At 36.4% G+C, this 17541-nt stretch overlaps 1 protein-coding gene, 1 long non-coding RNA gene and 1 pseudogene across 2 annotated transcripts; 1 reads left to right on the top strand and 2 right to left on the bottom strand.

Moving 5' to 3' along the window:
• Positions 1–421: 421 nt before the first annotated feature.
• LOC112706892 (uncharacterized) lies at positions 422–1452 on the bottom strand. Its single transcript, XR_011864759.1, has 4 exons — positions 1317–1452; positions 1100–1218; positions 934–1015; positions 422–848 (listed from the first exon to the last, which is right to left on the bottom strand). It is a non-coding gene; the product is annotated as an uncharacterized lncRNA (long non-coding RNA).
• An 849-nt stretch (positions 1453–2301) lies between these two features.
• On the bottom strand, positions 2302–16061 carry LOC112706890 (alkaline/neutral invertase E, chloroplastic-like; annotated as a pseudogene).
• LOC112706891 (uncharacterized) lies at positions 16053–17535 on the top strand. The gene is made up of 3 exons (XM_025758410.3): positions 16053–16192; positions 16895–17051; positions 17142–17535. Exons 2-3 carry the CDS (start codon positions 16896–16898, stop codon positions 17187–17189), a joined length of 204 nt encoding a protein of 67 aa, XP_025614195.1. The 5' UTR covers positions 16053–16192; position 16895; the 3' UTR covers positions 17190–17535.
• The last annotated feature ends 6 nt before the right edge of the window (positions 17536–17541 follow it).

Genomic DNA, 17541 nt, shown 5'->3' with positions numbered 1-17541 from the left:
TTGATAACTAATTATATTTGAATAGAACTACAAAAATACTTACTTCTTCAATTAAATCACTAATAAATTGTGGAACTAAAAAAATCACGTGACAAGTCCTTTAGAGGACAGTATGTCTCAAGGTTTTTGCTTATACTTAATTTTCAAAGTTATTATGCTAGTAAAAAAAATAAAATAAAATAAGTAAATTGAATCGTACTAATATCAAAATGAATCCAGTTTACCTTTATACTCATCTCAGATAACATAAATTGAATTCTACCCATTTTAGTTTCTAAATATCCACTAAATTATAAACACAACTTTTTGTAAAAAAGAAGTTCATACACACTACTTAAATTCTGTACACAATTTCTTATATTATGCAAGAGATGAAGATGGAAAATTGTTTTGGATGTGTTGCAACTCAATCCAGTTGGCGTTTGGAAAAAATTCTACATGTTATAACCAAGTGTTATTTATCCACAAAGCATGAAAAATTAACAAAAAAGAAAAACATAGCAAAATAACTAAGGCTAATTGAGTCTCCTAACAACATGAAAAATAAAGAGATGATATCCTAAACTAATGAGCAAAATATGTCCATTATAATAGCTAATTATATTTGCACAGTGCTATGTTTTCCTATTTCTCCTATTGGCCCTCCTGCATGCTGCCTCTTCTTCTCTTCTTGCCAGCTCAGCAGTGTTTAGCGCAATCCACGAATCTCTCAAATCTTTTCTTTTATTCCTTTGAGGCGCACGACGTAAAGGGGCATGGGCAATAGCCTCTATGGTATTCAAATAATCATTCTACGGATCAAGCACGATGTCTAGTAAGTACTTCCTCCTCATTATAGCTATGTCTTTCTGCATGCATTAATGTTCAATGTCACCAAACAATAATATCATAAAAAATATTAGAAACATTGTTCTAAATGAATTTATGACCTACCGTTGTCCAACCTGGCACAACATAATCATCCATGTCAAGAGTTTCTGAATTCCATGAGTCCATGAATTTAATGACAAAAACTCTGCAGTCATAACTAGCAATCAAGAGAAAAGCAAATATGCTTCAATTTAATTTGGTGTTGATAGCCAATAAAATAAGAAATCACATTGAACCATATCTGTTTGGTTAAATCGGAACATCCACATAAAGGGACTTTCCTATGCCCTCGTCCTGGACTTTGTACTATGAAAAAGTGAGTTGGGCCAACTCGTTAATAAGCTTGGCCTGTAAATAAGAGGACATACCAAAATTATTCAAATGCAATTGGTTATTGATCTTAATTGGACATGATTGAAATTTGTATCGACCGTGTTTATACTTACCGCATATTCATCAACTTTCATCCTATGATCAGTAAGAGGGGATCTAAATAGAGAGTCAAGAGCAAAGAATGTCGTACTTTTTGGATGAAAAGCATACAATCACCAGTGATTACCCAGGCAGATCAGTACAAAGAACTGCATCATGCTCAGATTTTATTTTTCGATACTCTTACAAAAATATAAAGTGATGCACAAAAAACTTTATAATTGTTAGATGTAATATTTTTGAACATATACCATATGTCTCTTGGCTGCTTCTACTTTGTTGAACAGATGGATCTCGTTCTCCCAATATTATGCTAATCCCACATACTCTGAGTTGTATTTGTCCTCAAATTTTTCAACATTTATAGGTGCCATAACACGCCCCTGGACACATTTAGTCCGTATTAGTTTATCACTAAGTGTATTGGTGTAAACACAAGTAAAAAGTAATATTGATATGTGTTTATCATACCAATATCATTGGGTTAATGCAGTAGAATTCTTCTTGAAACCTCTTGGCTGGGAGCTCATTAAAGATGGCACACATGCACTCTATCACCTGCACATGCATAAAAGCATAAATGGCAAAACGAAAAAAGATAATAGAAGTAGGTTAAAATTCTATGTACATAGCTATTATTTGTTAGATTTTTTACCCGACCGTCGACCCACTCCCTTCTTTTTAATATTTTCAGATCTCTTCGTGCTAGGTCCAACGTATAATGTGTCCGGTACCACATGATAACTTCATCCAACAGATTTATGCCATCTATTATCCATCTGTACACCTTTTCTTTTGCATCTTCATCAAAATCCGGTGAGATTATAACTGGATCAGGCGTTGGTGGAGTGTTATTGACAGATGTGGGTTTCGAGAAAAGCCTATTGCACTCTTCAGCATCATCTTGGGGTATTCCATGATCAACCTCGCCGCTTTCCATATTATTTACACTTTCGTGGTGTCCGAAATACACAACCATATCTAAACACTTTGATGTCATGTACTCCCCAAATAAAAGATGGATAGTCAATCCAAAGAAATTCACATTACAACAGCTTAAATACTAGTGTACATATTGTATCCCTAGATTGAAACAACAATAATTGATACATGTATTTACTTTACACTCGATTCATTGACAACATGGTGCTCTTCGTTGCTCACGGGGTTAGTTGCTCCACAATCAGCAACAACTTCTTGGAGCTCATGACTACACACACTATGTACTTTATCTCAATATAATATAACAGAAACGACGTTACTAAAAGACATCTAAATTTATAAAATGGCATACAAATAATTGTTGAAACACATCTAAATTGATACAAATAACATTTGTTTATTTCAATACTATTATACATCTCGTATAGGTAAATTATAACAGCGATAATTAGTAAATGTGCTTACTTTTCAATACTAGCATTGACAGCATGATATTTTTCGTTGTTCACGGGACTAGGTGCTCCATAATCAGCAACAATTTCTTCTTTGAGCTCATAGCTACACACAGTAAGTCATTTACTTCATTATAATATAACAGAAAGGGACTTACTTAAACACATTTAAAATTACACAACGTTACACAGTTAATTGCTAAAACACATCCAAAATGATACAAATAAAACATATTCATTCCAATACTAGTGTATATATCGTATAAGTAAATTGTAACATCAATAATTAATAAATGCACTTACTTTTCAATGCTAGCATCGACAACTTCTTGGAGATCAAGACTATACACACCAAGTCATTCAATTATTATATAATATAATGAATAATTGCACTCATACCAATCTAGTCACAAAAGGAAGAAATATAAAATTAATTCTAAAGTAAAATGTCATTTAAACTTGCCTTTCCCGAAGATTTTTGGTGCCATTCAACACTCGATCTCGAGATAAGAAAACATTAATTTTATCTGAGGATGTTGAGCCTGGGTTCTCTCTATGACATAATCCTTTATCGCTAATGTCAGTCTCGGTGAAAAATTTTTCCTTATCTGACTCGGCAATAATTTTTTTCGGCCTTTCTCTTGTTCGCTCCTTAGTCCGAGGTCTAACTTATGCACCCCGTCGCTTATCATGTGTTCTCTTTTGTGGTTCATCTTTGTTGCCCTTTTTTCTCTCGAATTTTCGTAGCTCATCAATCTTGCGAATTAGATCCTATTGACACTGTTAATTAATTCTCAAGCGTAGGTCCATAATAAAAAAATTAAATACACATACATACGAACTTGTTCTTCCTTTACTACTTCTCTAAGCTCAGGAACAGTCCATTCCTTAGTCCATGGTTCAACATCACCAGAATATTCCCTAAGGTCCCCGTGTTTGTTCGTATGCAAGTAAAGTATCTGCCACAAAAATACATGAACAAATTAGCACTACCATTCAAGCGAATCTAGGTATAACAAGTGATACGACTCAACTTACCAAGAGAGCAAACCTGCATCCATCAATAGTCTTTATGCCATCTTCCTTATATTTCCTTAAGCCCGCCTTAACACAGTCATAGATGTGTCTACCCCAAAAAAATCTCATTGGATTACGCACATCTATCACGCCCGGTATGAATGAAGTGGTAATATACTTATTACTAGAAGCAAACAGAAAGGCCTTCATGACAAACATTATGAAGTAGCGCCGGAACTCCTCATTTTCTACTTCTGTTGTAATTGAGCATCTAATAACATGGGTCTTAACCTCATTTTGGGTTCTGCTTTCAAAAGTCTCTATGAGGTGACGATGCTTCTTCGGATTAATTTCGGGAAACTATCACCTGTAAAACGAAAACCACAGGGTTGAGAGAAGTATTACTACATCCAAAAAACACTAACTAGCAATAGACTTACTAGGCACCGTAGAAGAGAACATATATGCACTTTACATTAAATATATATTTTACGTATTACCCTTGAGTCCCAATGCTTGACTTATCACTCGTGCATTCACCGGTATGTCTCTGGTCTCAACTTCCAAATGCATTCGATCCTTGTTATATGACCGTGCCAGGGCGACAATCAAATATTGGTTCATCGACCACTTAGGGATGTGCCTCAGGCATCCAAAACCCATTTTCTCAACTTCTTGGTATTTGATTGGATATTTATCTTTTAGATGCTCCATCATATCCGTAATTGCAGTTGAAGAAAAATTGAGCCACTAGTTAGTATATGTGAAACTGTGTACTTCACTTGCTATCCTCGAAAATGTCTAAAGTGAGAAACAAAGTACCTTTTTAGGACCCTCTGGTTTTTTCGGCCTTCCAACTTTCTTTTTGACATTATTAACATTAGATTCATCAAGTCTGCCATTAGAAGGTTTACTAACTGCTGATTTTCCTTTCTTTGGACCAGCTGAAGTACATTTTTTAATTGGCATTATGATTCTACATTGCACATTGTTCATATCATAAGGTTAAACATAAAGTTTTCACCGAAAACACTTGTAGAATTGAGATAAACACATCCCAAATCATAATAATCCACGCTAATTACTTCATCAACACATCCGAAACTCATACCTATGATAAGATTATAAATCCAAATTTATAAGATAACACATCCTAAATTTATACCTATTATATAACCAAAATTGATAATAGTACACATCCAAAATTATAGGTTTAGACAACACAACTCACTAAATAACTGATATCTAAAGAAAACATGACTTGCATATATGAAGTTAGTAATCACTAGAACTCTCAGTCATTATCAAAGTATTTGAAAGAATAATGCCTCAATGAATGAGTATTTGATTATTGGTATTTTATTTCAAAACTACTCAAATTTTATAGGAATAAAATGATTAGTTGCACAGTACGTAAATCAATAAATAATCGATGATAAGTTGATTAATTGTTCTATTAATTTACGTACTGTACAACTACTTCAGCAACTAGTAAGGCTTTCGATGGCAGACTTGATGAATCTAATGTTAACAACGTTAAAAAAAATTGGAAGGCTGAAAAAACCAGAGAGTCCTAAAAAGGTAGTTTGTTTCTCACTTTAAAAATTTTCAAAGATAGCAAGTGAAGTACACAATTTCACATATACTAACTAGTGGCTCAATTTTTTAGAAAAAACTTGATACCTGCTGCTCTCCAACTGCCATTGCGGATATGATGGAGCATCTAAAAGATAAATATCCAATCAAATAGCAAGAAGTTGAGAAAATGGATTTTGGATGCCTAAGTCACATCCCTAAGTGGTCGATGAACCAAGATTTGATTGCCGTCCTGGCACGGTCATATAACAAGGATCAAATGCATTTGGATGTTGAGACCGGAGACATACCGGTGAATGCACGAGTGATAAGTCAAGCATTGGGACTCCCTGCAAAGGGTAATACGTAAAATATATATTTAATGTAAAGTGCATATATGTTTTCTTCTACAGTGCCTAGTAAGTCTATTGCTAGTTAGTGTTTTTTGGATGTAGTAATACTTCTCTTAACCCTGTGGTGATTTTCATTTTACAGGTGACAGCTTCCCGAAATTAGATCCGAAGAAGCATCGTCACCACATAAAGACCTTTGAAGGCAGAACCCCAAAAAGAGGTTAAGACCCATGTTATTAGATGCTTAGTTACAACAGAAGTAGAAAACGAAGAGTTCCGGCGCTACTTCATAATGTTTGTCATAAAGACCTTTCTGTTTGCTTCAAGTAATAAGTATATTACCACTTCATTCATCCCGAGCGTGATAGATGTGCATAATCCAATGAGATATTTTCGGGATAGACACATCTATGACTATATTAAGGAAGGCTTAAGGAAGTATAAGGAAGATGGCATAAGGACTATTGATGGATGCTTGTTTGCTCTCTTGGTAAGTTGAGCCGTATCACTTGTTATACCTAGATTCGCTTGAACGTTAGTGCTAATTTGCTCATGTGTTTTTGTGGCAGATACTTTACTTGCATACGAACAAGCACGGAGACCTTAGCGGATATTTTGGTGGTGTTGAACCATGGACTAAGGAATGGAATGTTGTTGAGCTTAGAGAAGTAGTAAAGGAAGAACAAACAACGACAAAGCCTTGTCCCACTAAGTGGGGTCGGCTACATGAATCAAACGACGCCATTGTACTCTTTCATGTATCATGTCTACAGTGAGACCGTTTACATGTAGATCTCGTCTGACCACCTCATGGATGGTCTTCTTAGGTCTTCCTCTGCCTTTCGCCCTTTGTCCATCTTCCATCTCATCCACCCTCCTGACTGGATGTTCTATCGGTCTTCTTCTCACATGTCCAAACCACCTGAGACGCGATTCAACCATCTTTTCCACAATGGGTGCTACTCCAACTCTCTCCCTTATATCTTCATTCCTTATTTTATCCAATCGCGTATGACCACTCATCCATCTCAACATCTTCATCTCTGCCACACTCAGCTTATGTTCGTGCTCCCCTTTAGCCGCCCAACACTCCGTACCATACAGCATCGCCGGTCTTATAGCGGTGCGATAGAATTTACCTTTAAGTTTTAAAGGCACTTTTTTGTCGCATATAAAACCAGATGCACTCCGCCATTTTGACCAACCTGCTTGGATCCTATGATTTACATCATGTTCAATCTCTCCATTATCCTGTATGATGCACCCGAGATACTTAAAACTTTTAACTTTTCGTAGGGTGTTCTCTCCAATTTTCACCTCTATATTGGAGTTTTCCCTTCTCAGACTGAACTTACATTCCATATATTCCGTCTTGCTACGGCTTATGCGCAGACCATACACTTCTAGAGCTTCTCTCCATAACTCCAACTTCTTATTTAGGTCTTCCCTTGACTCTTCCATAAGGACGATATCATCGGCAAAAAGCATGCACCATGGCACAGGCTCTTGGATGTGCTCTGTGAGTACTTCCAAGACTAATGTGAAAAGGTATGGACTTAAGGATGATCCCTGGTGTAATCCTATACCAATAGGGAATTCATCTGTCACACCACCTTGAGTCTTCACACTAGTTGTGGCCCCATCATACATGTCTTTAATTGCCCGAATATATGCGATCCTTACTCTCCTCTTTTCTAAAACCTTCCATAAGACCTCCCTTGGTACCCTATCATACGCTTTTTCCAAATCAATAAACACCATGTGTAGATCCCTTTTATTACTACGATACATCTCCATCATCCTTCTTAATAGGTATATCGCTTCAGTGGTAGATCTACCTGGCATAAATCCAAATTGGTTCTCTGTTACTTGTGTCTCTTTTCTCAACCTCCGTTCTATCACCCTTTCCCATAACTTCATAGTATGACTCATAAGCTTAATCCCTCTATAATTTTCGCAACTTTGTATATCCCCCTTATTCTTGTAGATAGGTACCAAGGTGCTCTTTCTCCACTCATCAGGCATCTTCTTTGACCTTAAAATCTCATTAAAAAGCTTGGTTAACCAGTTGATGCCTTTTCCTTCAAGACCCTTCCAAACCTCAATCGGGATATTATCAGGTCCTACTGCCCTGCCATTTTTCATCTGCTTTAGAGCCTCTTTTACCTCGAAGTCTCGAATCCTTCGATAGTAGTCAAAGTTTTGATCTTCTTCGCTTGTGCATAATCGACCAAGGCTCGGAAGAGTCTTCTGTCCCTCATTAAATAACTCGTAGAAGTAGCTCTTCCACCTTTCATTAATCTTCTCCTCTTGAGCCAACACCTCTCCATCCTTATCCTTTATGCACTTAACCTGATCTAAATCTCTCGTTCTTCTTTCCCGGCTCTTTGCAATTCTATATATACCTTTTTCTCCTTCTTTCGTGCCTAAAGACTGGTAGAAACCCTCATATGCTCTTGTTCTTGCTTCACTTACAGCCACTTTTGTCTCTTTCTTAGCCGCCTTATATTTTTCCCAGTTATCTGCATTGCGGCATAAAGACCACTCTTTAAAGCATTCTCTTTTTATCTTTATCTTTTCTTGTATACTCGCATTCCACCACCAGGACTCCTTGTCTCTTGGTCCTATTCCTTTAGATTCACCAAAACTTTCTTTTGCTGTTCTTCTAATAACTTCTGCCATCTCCCTCCACATTTCTTCCGCGCTTCCATTCCCATCCCACTTTGCCTCTTCTCCTACCCGTCTTAGGAAGCTTCTTTGTTCCTCACCTTTCATCCGCCACCACCTCGTCCTTGGGTTCTTCGTATGATGTCTTTTCCTCAACTTTTGCTCAACGCGAAAATCCATGACGAGCACCCTATGTTGTGTTGTCAAACTCTCTCCCGGGATAATTTTACAGTTAATGCAAAATTTCCGGTCGACTCTCCTCAACAAGAAGAAGTCGATTTGAGAGCTTGTCATGCCACTCTTATAGGTTATAAGATGTTCGTCTCTCTTTTTAAAACATGTATTTGCGATGAGAAGATCAAAAGTTGAGGAAAAGTCCAAAATAGTTTTACCCTCGGCATTGATCACCCCGAAACCATAGCCTCCGTGAATACTCCCATATCCAGTCACTTCTCTCCCAACATGGCCATTTAAATCTCCTCCTAAGAAAATCTTATCTCCCAAAGATATGCCTTGAACCAAACTCTCTAGATCCTCCCAAAACCTTATCTTGTGTTGTTCGTCCGAACCCACTTGCGGTGCATAGGCGCTAATCACATGGAAAGCACCTCCCTCCACCACAAGTTTGATAGAGATGATCCGATCTCCCACCCTCTTGACATCAACTACATCCTTCTTCCACTGCTTATCCACAATTATTCCAACTCCATTCCTATTCTTCACCTTTCCTGTATACCAAAATTTGAAACCAGAAGAATCCAACTCCCTAGCCTTTGCACCAACCCATTTCGTTTCTTGTAGGCACATAATGTTAATCTTCCTCCTTGTATTTAATTTTTTTTGCTATGGACCTACGCTTGAGAATTAATTAATAATGTTAATATGGTCTAATTCGGAATATTGATGAGTTACAAAAATCAGAGAGGAAAAAAGGCAACAACGATGAATCACAAAAGAGAACACATGATAAGCAACGGGTGCACAATTTAGACCTCGGACTAAGGAGTGAACAAGAAAAAGGCCGAACAAAATTGTTGCCGAGTCAGATGAGGAAAAATTTTTCACCGACTGACATTAGTGATAAAGAATTATGTCATAGAGAGAATCCAGGTTCAACATCCTCAGATAAAATTAATGTTTCCTTGTATCAAGATCGAGTGTTGAATAGCACCAAAAACCGTTCGGAAAGGCAAGTTTAAATGACATTTTACTTTAGAATTAATTTTATATTCCTTCCTTCTGTGGCTAGATTTGTATGAGTGCAATTATTCATTATATTATATAATAATTGAATGATTTGGTGTGTATAGTCTTGATCTCCAAGAAGTTGTCGATGCTAGCATTGAAAAGTAAGTGCATTTACTAATTATTGATGTTACAATTTGCCTATACGATATGTACACTAGTATTGGAATGAATATGTCTTATTTGTATCATTTTGGATGTGTTTTAGCAATTAACTGTGTAACGTTGTGTAATTTTAGATGTGTTTAAGTAAGTCCCTTTCTGTTGTACTATAATGATTTAAATGACTTACTGTGTGTAACCATTAGCTCCAAGAAGAAATTGTTGCTGATTGTGGAGCACCTAGTCCCGTAAACAACAAAAAACACCATGTTGTCAATGCTAGTATTGAAAAGTAAGCAAATTTACTAATTATCGCGGTTATAATTTACCTATACCTGATGTATAATAGTATTGAAATAAACAAATGTTATTTGTATCACTTTGGATGTGTTTCAACAATTATTTGTATGCCATTTTGTAAATTTAGATGTCTTTTAGTAACGCCGTTTCTGTTATATTATATTGATATAAAGTACATAGTGTGTATAGTCATGATCTCCATGAAAAAGTTGTTGCTGATTGTGGAGCAGCTAACCCCGTTTGCAACGAAGAGCACCATGTTGTCAATGAATCGATTGTAAAGTAAGTATATGTACCAATTATTGTTGTTTCAATCTAGGGATACAATATGTACACTAGTATTTAAGCTGTTGTAATGTGAATTTCTTTGGATTGACTGTCCATCTTTTATTTGGGGAGTACATGACATCAAAGTGTTTAGATATGATTGTGTATTTCGGACCCCACGAAAGTGTGAATAATATGAAAAGCGGCAAGGTTGATCATGAAATACCCCAAGATGATGCTGAAGAGTGCAATAGGCTTTCCTCGAAACACACATCTGTCAATAACACTCCACTAACGCCTGCTCCAGTTATAATCCCACCGGATTTTAATGAAGATGCAAAAGAAAAGGTGTACAGATGGACAATAGATGACAGAAATCTGTTGGATGAAGTTATCGTGTGGTACCGGACACATTATACGTTGGACCTAACACGAAGAGATCTAAAAACATTAAAAAGGAGGGAATGGGTCGATGGTCGGCTAAAAAATCTAACAAATAATAGCTATGTACATAGAATTTTAACCTACTTCTATTATCTTTTTCGTTTTGCCCTTTATGCTTTTATGCATATGCAGGTGATAGAGTGCATGTGTACCATCTTTAATGAGCTCCTAGCCAAGAGGTTTCAAGAAGAATTCTACTACATTAACCCAATGATATTGGTATGATGAACACATATCAATGTTACTTTTTACTTGTGTTTACACCAATACACTTAGTAATAAACTAATACGGACTAAATGTGTCCAAGGGCGTGTTATGACACCTACGAATGTTGAAAAATTTGAGGACAAATACAACTCAGAGTATGTGGAATTAGCAGAATATTGGGGAACGAGATCCGTCTGTTCAACAAGGTAGAGGCGGCCAAGAGACATACGGTATATGTTAAAAAATATTACATCCAACAATTATAAAATTTTTTATGCATCACTTTATATTTTTGTAAGAGTATCGAAAAATAAAATCTGAGCATGATGCAGTTCTTTGTACCGATCTGCCTGGATAATCACTGGTGGTTGTATGCTTTTCATCCAAAAAGTACGACATTCTTTGCTCTTGACTCCCTATTTAGACCCCTTTTACGGATCATAGGATGAAAGTGGATGAATATGCAGTAAGTATAAACACGGTCGATACAAATTTCAATCATGTCCAATTAAGATCAATAACAAATTGCATCTGAATAATTTTCGTATGTCCTCTTATATACAGGCCAAGTTTATTGACGAGTTGGCCCAACTCACTTTTTCATGGTACAAAGTCTAGGACGAGGGTATAGGAAAGCCCTTTTATGTGGATGTTCCAATTCAACCAAACAGGTATGGTTCAACGTGATGTCTTATTTTATTGGCTATCAACACCAAATTAAATTGAAGCATATTTGTTTTTCTCTTGATTGTTAGTTATGACTGCGGAGTTTTTGTCATTAAATTCATGGACTCATGGGATCCAAAAACTCTTGACATGGATGATTATGTTGTGCCAATTTGGACAACGATAGGTCATAGATCCATTTAGAACAATGTTTCTAATATTTTTTATGATATTATTGTTTGGTGACATTAAACATTAATGCATGCAGGAAGACATGACTACAATGAGGAGGAAGTATCTACTAGACATCGTGATCCATGGAATAGTTATCTGAATACCATGGAGGCTGTTGTTCATACCCCTTTACGCCGTGCACCTCAAAGGAATAAAAGAAAAGAGTTGAGAGATTCTTGGACTGCGCCAAACACTGCTGAGCTAACAAGAAGAGTAGAAGAGGTAACATGCAGGAGGGCCAATAGGAGAAACCGGAAAACATAACACTGTGCAAATATAATTAGGTATTATAATGGACATAATTTGCTCATTAATATAGGATATCATCTCTTTATTTTTCATGTTATTAGGAGACTCAATTAGCCTTAGTTATTTTGTTATGTTTATCTTTTTTGTTAATTGTTCATGCATTGTGGATAAATTACACTTGGTTATAACAGGTAGAATTTTTTCAAACGCCAACTAGATTGAATTGCAACACATCCAAAACAATTTTCCAACTTCATCTCTTGCATAATATAAGGAATTGTGTACAGAATTTGAGTAGTGTGTATGAACTTCTTTTTCACAAAAAAAATTGTGTTCATAATTTAGTGGATGTTCCTTCTTTTATGTTTATTTTTAAATATAATTAAAGATGTTGAACATGATATTTCTTAACAAACTAATTAAGCATAGGTGTAGAAGGCGGTGCTACCTTTCACCGATGAAGACGAGAGGGTGCTTCAACTGAGCGTGGAGAGCGGCAACTTCATGAGCATATTCAATGAGCAGATTCAAGGTACCTGTATCATTTCTGTTTCACTAATGCAGTGTGTGTGTTACATAAAAAAAAAAGAATAACAAATCGTATTTGTTATGTGACGTAAAAGAAGCAAAGTCATAATAACTAACTATGAAGTAGGTAAGAAGTTAGAGAATTTTTTGTTTTTAATATTTAAATTAAGTTTAATTATAGATATGTATCTAAAAAATAGAGATATGTTTTAATAAAAAAGTAATTAAATATTATTAAAGACTGACTAAAGGCTGATTAGTGTTCTAGAAGTAGTATTTTCCTTACAAAACATATATCACTATCCAAATCAAATCAAAATTTCAAACTATCAACTCAAACTATGAAGCTCTGCTTCTTCCTACCTCGTTTCCTTCTTCTTGGGTTTGCGCTGATCATACAAGAAAGGGCATTTATCAGCTCTGAATCCTCTTCATTAATGAGGAACTTAGCAGCATCTGGGTTGGCAAATAGTTGTTTCGCCACAAGGTATCCAGCAATAGACCAAGTCTGAAAAAGCCGTGCTTGCTTCCCAATAAATCTAGCTCGTTTGGTGTCATAATACTCAGGCCACTTGTCTTTCGATATGCGCCTCTCAGCAACTTGGGCGGCCTTTGAAGCAATATCTGCTCTATTCATCTTAATGCACGCAACAGTAAGCTGCCAAAAAGATAAAAAAAAAAATGAAACCTTTGTGATAATCATCAATTGACAATTTGTGCATACCACTTCTAGTAAGAACTGTAATATAGGTGTGGAAAGTTTCTGAAAAAAGTCAGAACTTCGACCAAATGGAAAAAGGAAATACATCATTTTTGTTCGAATTGCCTCTCATTTGCCTAAACAATTTAGCTAAAGTTTTTGGACAACCAACAGATAGACGAGGCCCATTGGTTGGCAGATGAGGGTAGCATAGATAGTATCTGTTAAGAGAAAGAAGAGGCAGGACAAGGGACTAACCTGCCAGAGCAAAGTTGGCCACAACCCTTCATCGTGGTAGGACCAAGGACTGCAAGGGAAATAAAAGGTGAATGAAAATGATTGAAACTAAAAGTTTATAACATTGGATAGAGTAATGTTGAATGGCATACGTGTTCTTGGGATCACTTCCGGTAATAATCCGTCATGCCTGTCCGTCGATAGCCGGGTAACATATCTTGAATGGCATGTCAGCTACTAATCCTGCCCATTTTGCTTCAATAAGGTCTAAAATTGCATGTGATTGTTCTGCAGTGGCCAGACTACTTACAATGGACCACAAGTTTCCAAGGGAGAAGAAATGGAAGCCCATGCGAGCCAGTTGCAGGTTACCAATCAAATAGCCTCCTTTGCTTGGCATAAATTCAACCAACCGTGGAGGAATTTGCTCTGGATATATATTGAATTTGTTAACAGCATCATAGGAGTATTCCTCTGTATCTGTAGATTTCATTGACTTTTCTCATATCAATCCAGTAATACTCCCTTATATGAAATGATAATGCAACTAGACGATTGTGAAGTGCTCGAATAAGATCAGCTGATCCATCTTCTGGAGTAAGCATCTCACGTGCACAAAGTAGTGCTGAATAAAACAATGCCTTTTGGAACAAAAACAAGCATGGAGTTTCAAATTAGTATTCATTGGCTAGGGTCCATATCCTCATAAGAAGATGGCTATTTTAGAAGCAAAACTAGGAGCAACTAACTTGTATCTCCAAAGGCTGACCATGTATTCCCATCCGACGATCAGTCATACATGAACCATTGGTTACCAGCAAAGTAGGAAACATATCAAAACCATCAGCCAGGCACCCCTTTAAAATCATCTTAATTCCAGTTTGCACATCAACTCTCTCTTGCACGGATAAGTCTCCAGTGCATTTTCCATATGCTCACAACAATATAATCCACCATAATCCTGCCAATAGAATACTATAGTGCTACTACTTAATGCAGCATCAGGAAAATTAAAATTTCAAAAAAGGGAGAAAAAGAAGAAGGATTCATGTATGAACTAATAATTAAGAGTCATAGAGCAGTAAGAATTGCCACCAGAATCAACTGGTGCAAGTGTGCAACACGACCAATCAGCTTCACCAAAATCAGGATCCAAGACATCTTCGGTTGCAGCATCACCTCCATCTAGGAGAATAGTCCGCACCTTGAAACTAGCAGGCATCAAACCTTGCCGAGGACTATGACAATCCATGGTTTTCTCCCAACTCTGCCAAAACCTGATTAGTTATTACCCTACCAACTAGCATAACTAGTAAAGATGAATAAACCATCAAGTAAAATTTCAAGAAATTACCTGTAACCGAAGGGTATGAAGAATAAAACTCCGCACTATACATACTCCCCTTTCAAGAGGAAAGCTATCCCAGAAGGTACAAAGTCACGGATAAAGACCTGATCATAGTTCAATATAACAGTACTGCTAGGATCATTAGCAGCAATGATTCCAATGGGATTATTACAGTAATAAACAATAGAGCTCCTCAGTAAATCCCATGCTTCATCCTCTATCGAATTCTCGCTGAACTTGTTCAATGAATCTCTACGAAGTCCATCAATATGCAACTTGTCCTTGGATGTAAAACCTCCATTATCATGTTTTACCGCAACATCTAACCCCATCACTTCTCCAAGTCGTGCACTCTCAGTCACAATCTCATCAAGAGAACCTGAATTCTGTCTTTTATCCAACTTAGACCAGGCACCTTCATGACCGTTATTTGTGTTTCCATTGACACTTTCAACCTGTTTCCAGTTACAAACAAGAGATTCCAATTTATTAGTACCGTGAAACACATGCTTCCCCTTAGAAGCATAGAATTGTCTTGAACTAATTTGCACTTGGACATGCACTGAACTTCTTTTCCTTGTGTTAAATCCATTGGATTTATTGGACCTCACATAATGAAAATCATAAGAACTTGAACCACACACAACTTGCAGAACAGCTTCTGAAGCAGCCATGACTCTGACCTGTTTTACTGATCCTCTCTTAAGAATCAAAATATCGAACAGAAGATGAACAGCAAAAATAAAAACATATTAATATTATTAGTAATCATTAATCACACTGTGACTATATGAATGCAACTGTGATATCATGGTGCTAAATAGTAAATGCCACTAAGTATATAATATCATATAATATAAGAACGAACAGTAACATCATAATCAACACAGTTTTCTGAATTCTGAATTCTAATCATAACTATCTTCAGCTGAACAAAGAAACGAAGAATTCAAATAAACGGTGAAAATTACTAATAATAGAGGAAGATGAAATACAGAACACAAAAAATTGTTGTTCAATATGATCTCAACAAGGGAAGTATCTTTACCTGTGAATTGTAGTTGAAGATCCTCGGTTTTCCCCTTCGAACCTTTCGTTTTTCATCGGTAGGGGAAATGAAAAATCTAGAAGCGAAACGACACCGTTTCGCGCGAACTCCATCGTCGTAAGGAAATTAGCCTGGTCCAGTTTATTAACCCGAAAAGAGGAAAGGGCAGTAACGTAATTTTGTAATGTGCGGCTATCTTGGTCAATCGAAGACGCTAGATTGTTTCAGAGATTCAGGAACAGAAGGGCGTGTTCATCTCCGTTTCTCTCAGCTCCCACATTTTCGAAGACCCGTTTCCTTCGTTCAGAGTGAGCTTCTTTTTCTTCTAATTCTTTTCTCTCTTGCTTAGTACAGTTATTCATTTCTTGTCCCTTTTTACTTTGTACGCTCCGTGTTTTCTGCAAGTCCCGGTTTGACGGTTTCACTCATGCTACGCTAGCTGCGATTCTCCTTTTTTTTTTTTTAATTCAAAAAAGGAAAAATTGATTAGGTGTTGTGACATTGGATCGAATATTGTTGAAATTGTTGTCGAAACATAAACGCTAGTGCATATTTTTGTTAGGATTAGTTGGATTATTTGATGCAATGTAATGCCCTAACAAGGTACTAGGGAAAAAAATTATTGTATTCGGAATGCAGTTTGGTTTAGGGGTGGTTTGTTCTGTTCCTACTATTTAACTTGAGGGATGATATTTATTTTACTACGAAACCATCACAAGTTTGAAATGCTAGAATTTGATTGGGGGTGCAGTTATGTTAATTAAATTGAAACAACCATGTATTGTTGAAAGTAGGCACTTTAGTTGATAGAAATTATTGGTGGGTTGTGTGGATAGTTCAATAGTTATATTCACTGTATTGTGGCTTTTAATCTGTATTTTATTTTTTGCTTGTGTTTCATGCCTGATTTGGCTTCAAGTATTTCTCTTTGGATAGTGCCCTTTATTCTTCACAAATCCCCCCCTTCTTTTGGAAAAGCATTTGAGATTGTTGTTCATTATGTTACGCAGGATGTCGGAACCACCTTTCAGACCACGAGAGAAGCTTGTTGAGAAGCAAAAGTATTTCCAGAATATCCATAAACATACGTACTTGAAGGGACCATATGATAAGATTACATCTGTTGCAATCCCAGTTGCTTTGGCAGCAACTTCATTGTACATGATCGTAAGTTGGTTATTTTACTGAAAAGCTTACATGATTGAACATGTTCAGCAAGTCTTCTCTCATTTTCTGAGGTACGTCGCTTTTTTTCAGGGACGAGGGATCTATAACATGTCGCATGGGATAGGAAAGAAAGAATGATTTGGCAAGTTCGGATGGAAGAAGTGGCTGTTTTGTGGCACAAACCTCAAACTGTCGTCAACTTGTGCCATTTTCTTTGCTTTTATGCTTGCTACCTTATTAGTTTGCATATCACCCACGGAAATTTAGACCTGAATGAAAATAATTAGTTTGTTTGATTTGATGTATCAGATTGGTGACTTCAACTGCATGTTTCTGTTTTAATGCTTTGGTGTATCATCACCAGAAGGTTCAATTTATGCTTCTCCATGTTTGGTTTGTATAACATCTTGTCATAAGCTTTAGTCTTTGATTGTTAGAACCATTATTATATGGATTTTTTATAATGAAAATAAATTATTCATAATGTTGA

The sequence above is a fragment of the Arachis hypogaea genome, chromosome 8, assembly GCF_003086295.3.
Source record: "Arachis hypogaea cultivar Tifrunner chromosome 8, arahy.Tifrunner.gnm2.J5K5, whole genome shotgun sequence".
Classification (NCBI taxonomy): Eukaryota; Viridiplantae; Streptophyta; class Magnoliopsida; order Fabales; family Fabaceae; genus Arachis; species Arachis hypogaea.
The sequence above is the reverse complement of the archived record's forward strand: the minus strand, read 5'-3'. Positions and strand labels throughout refer to the sequence as shown.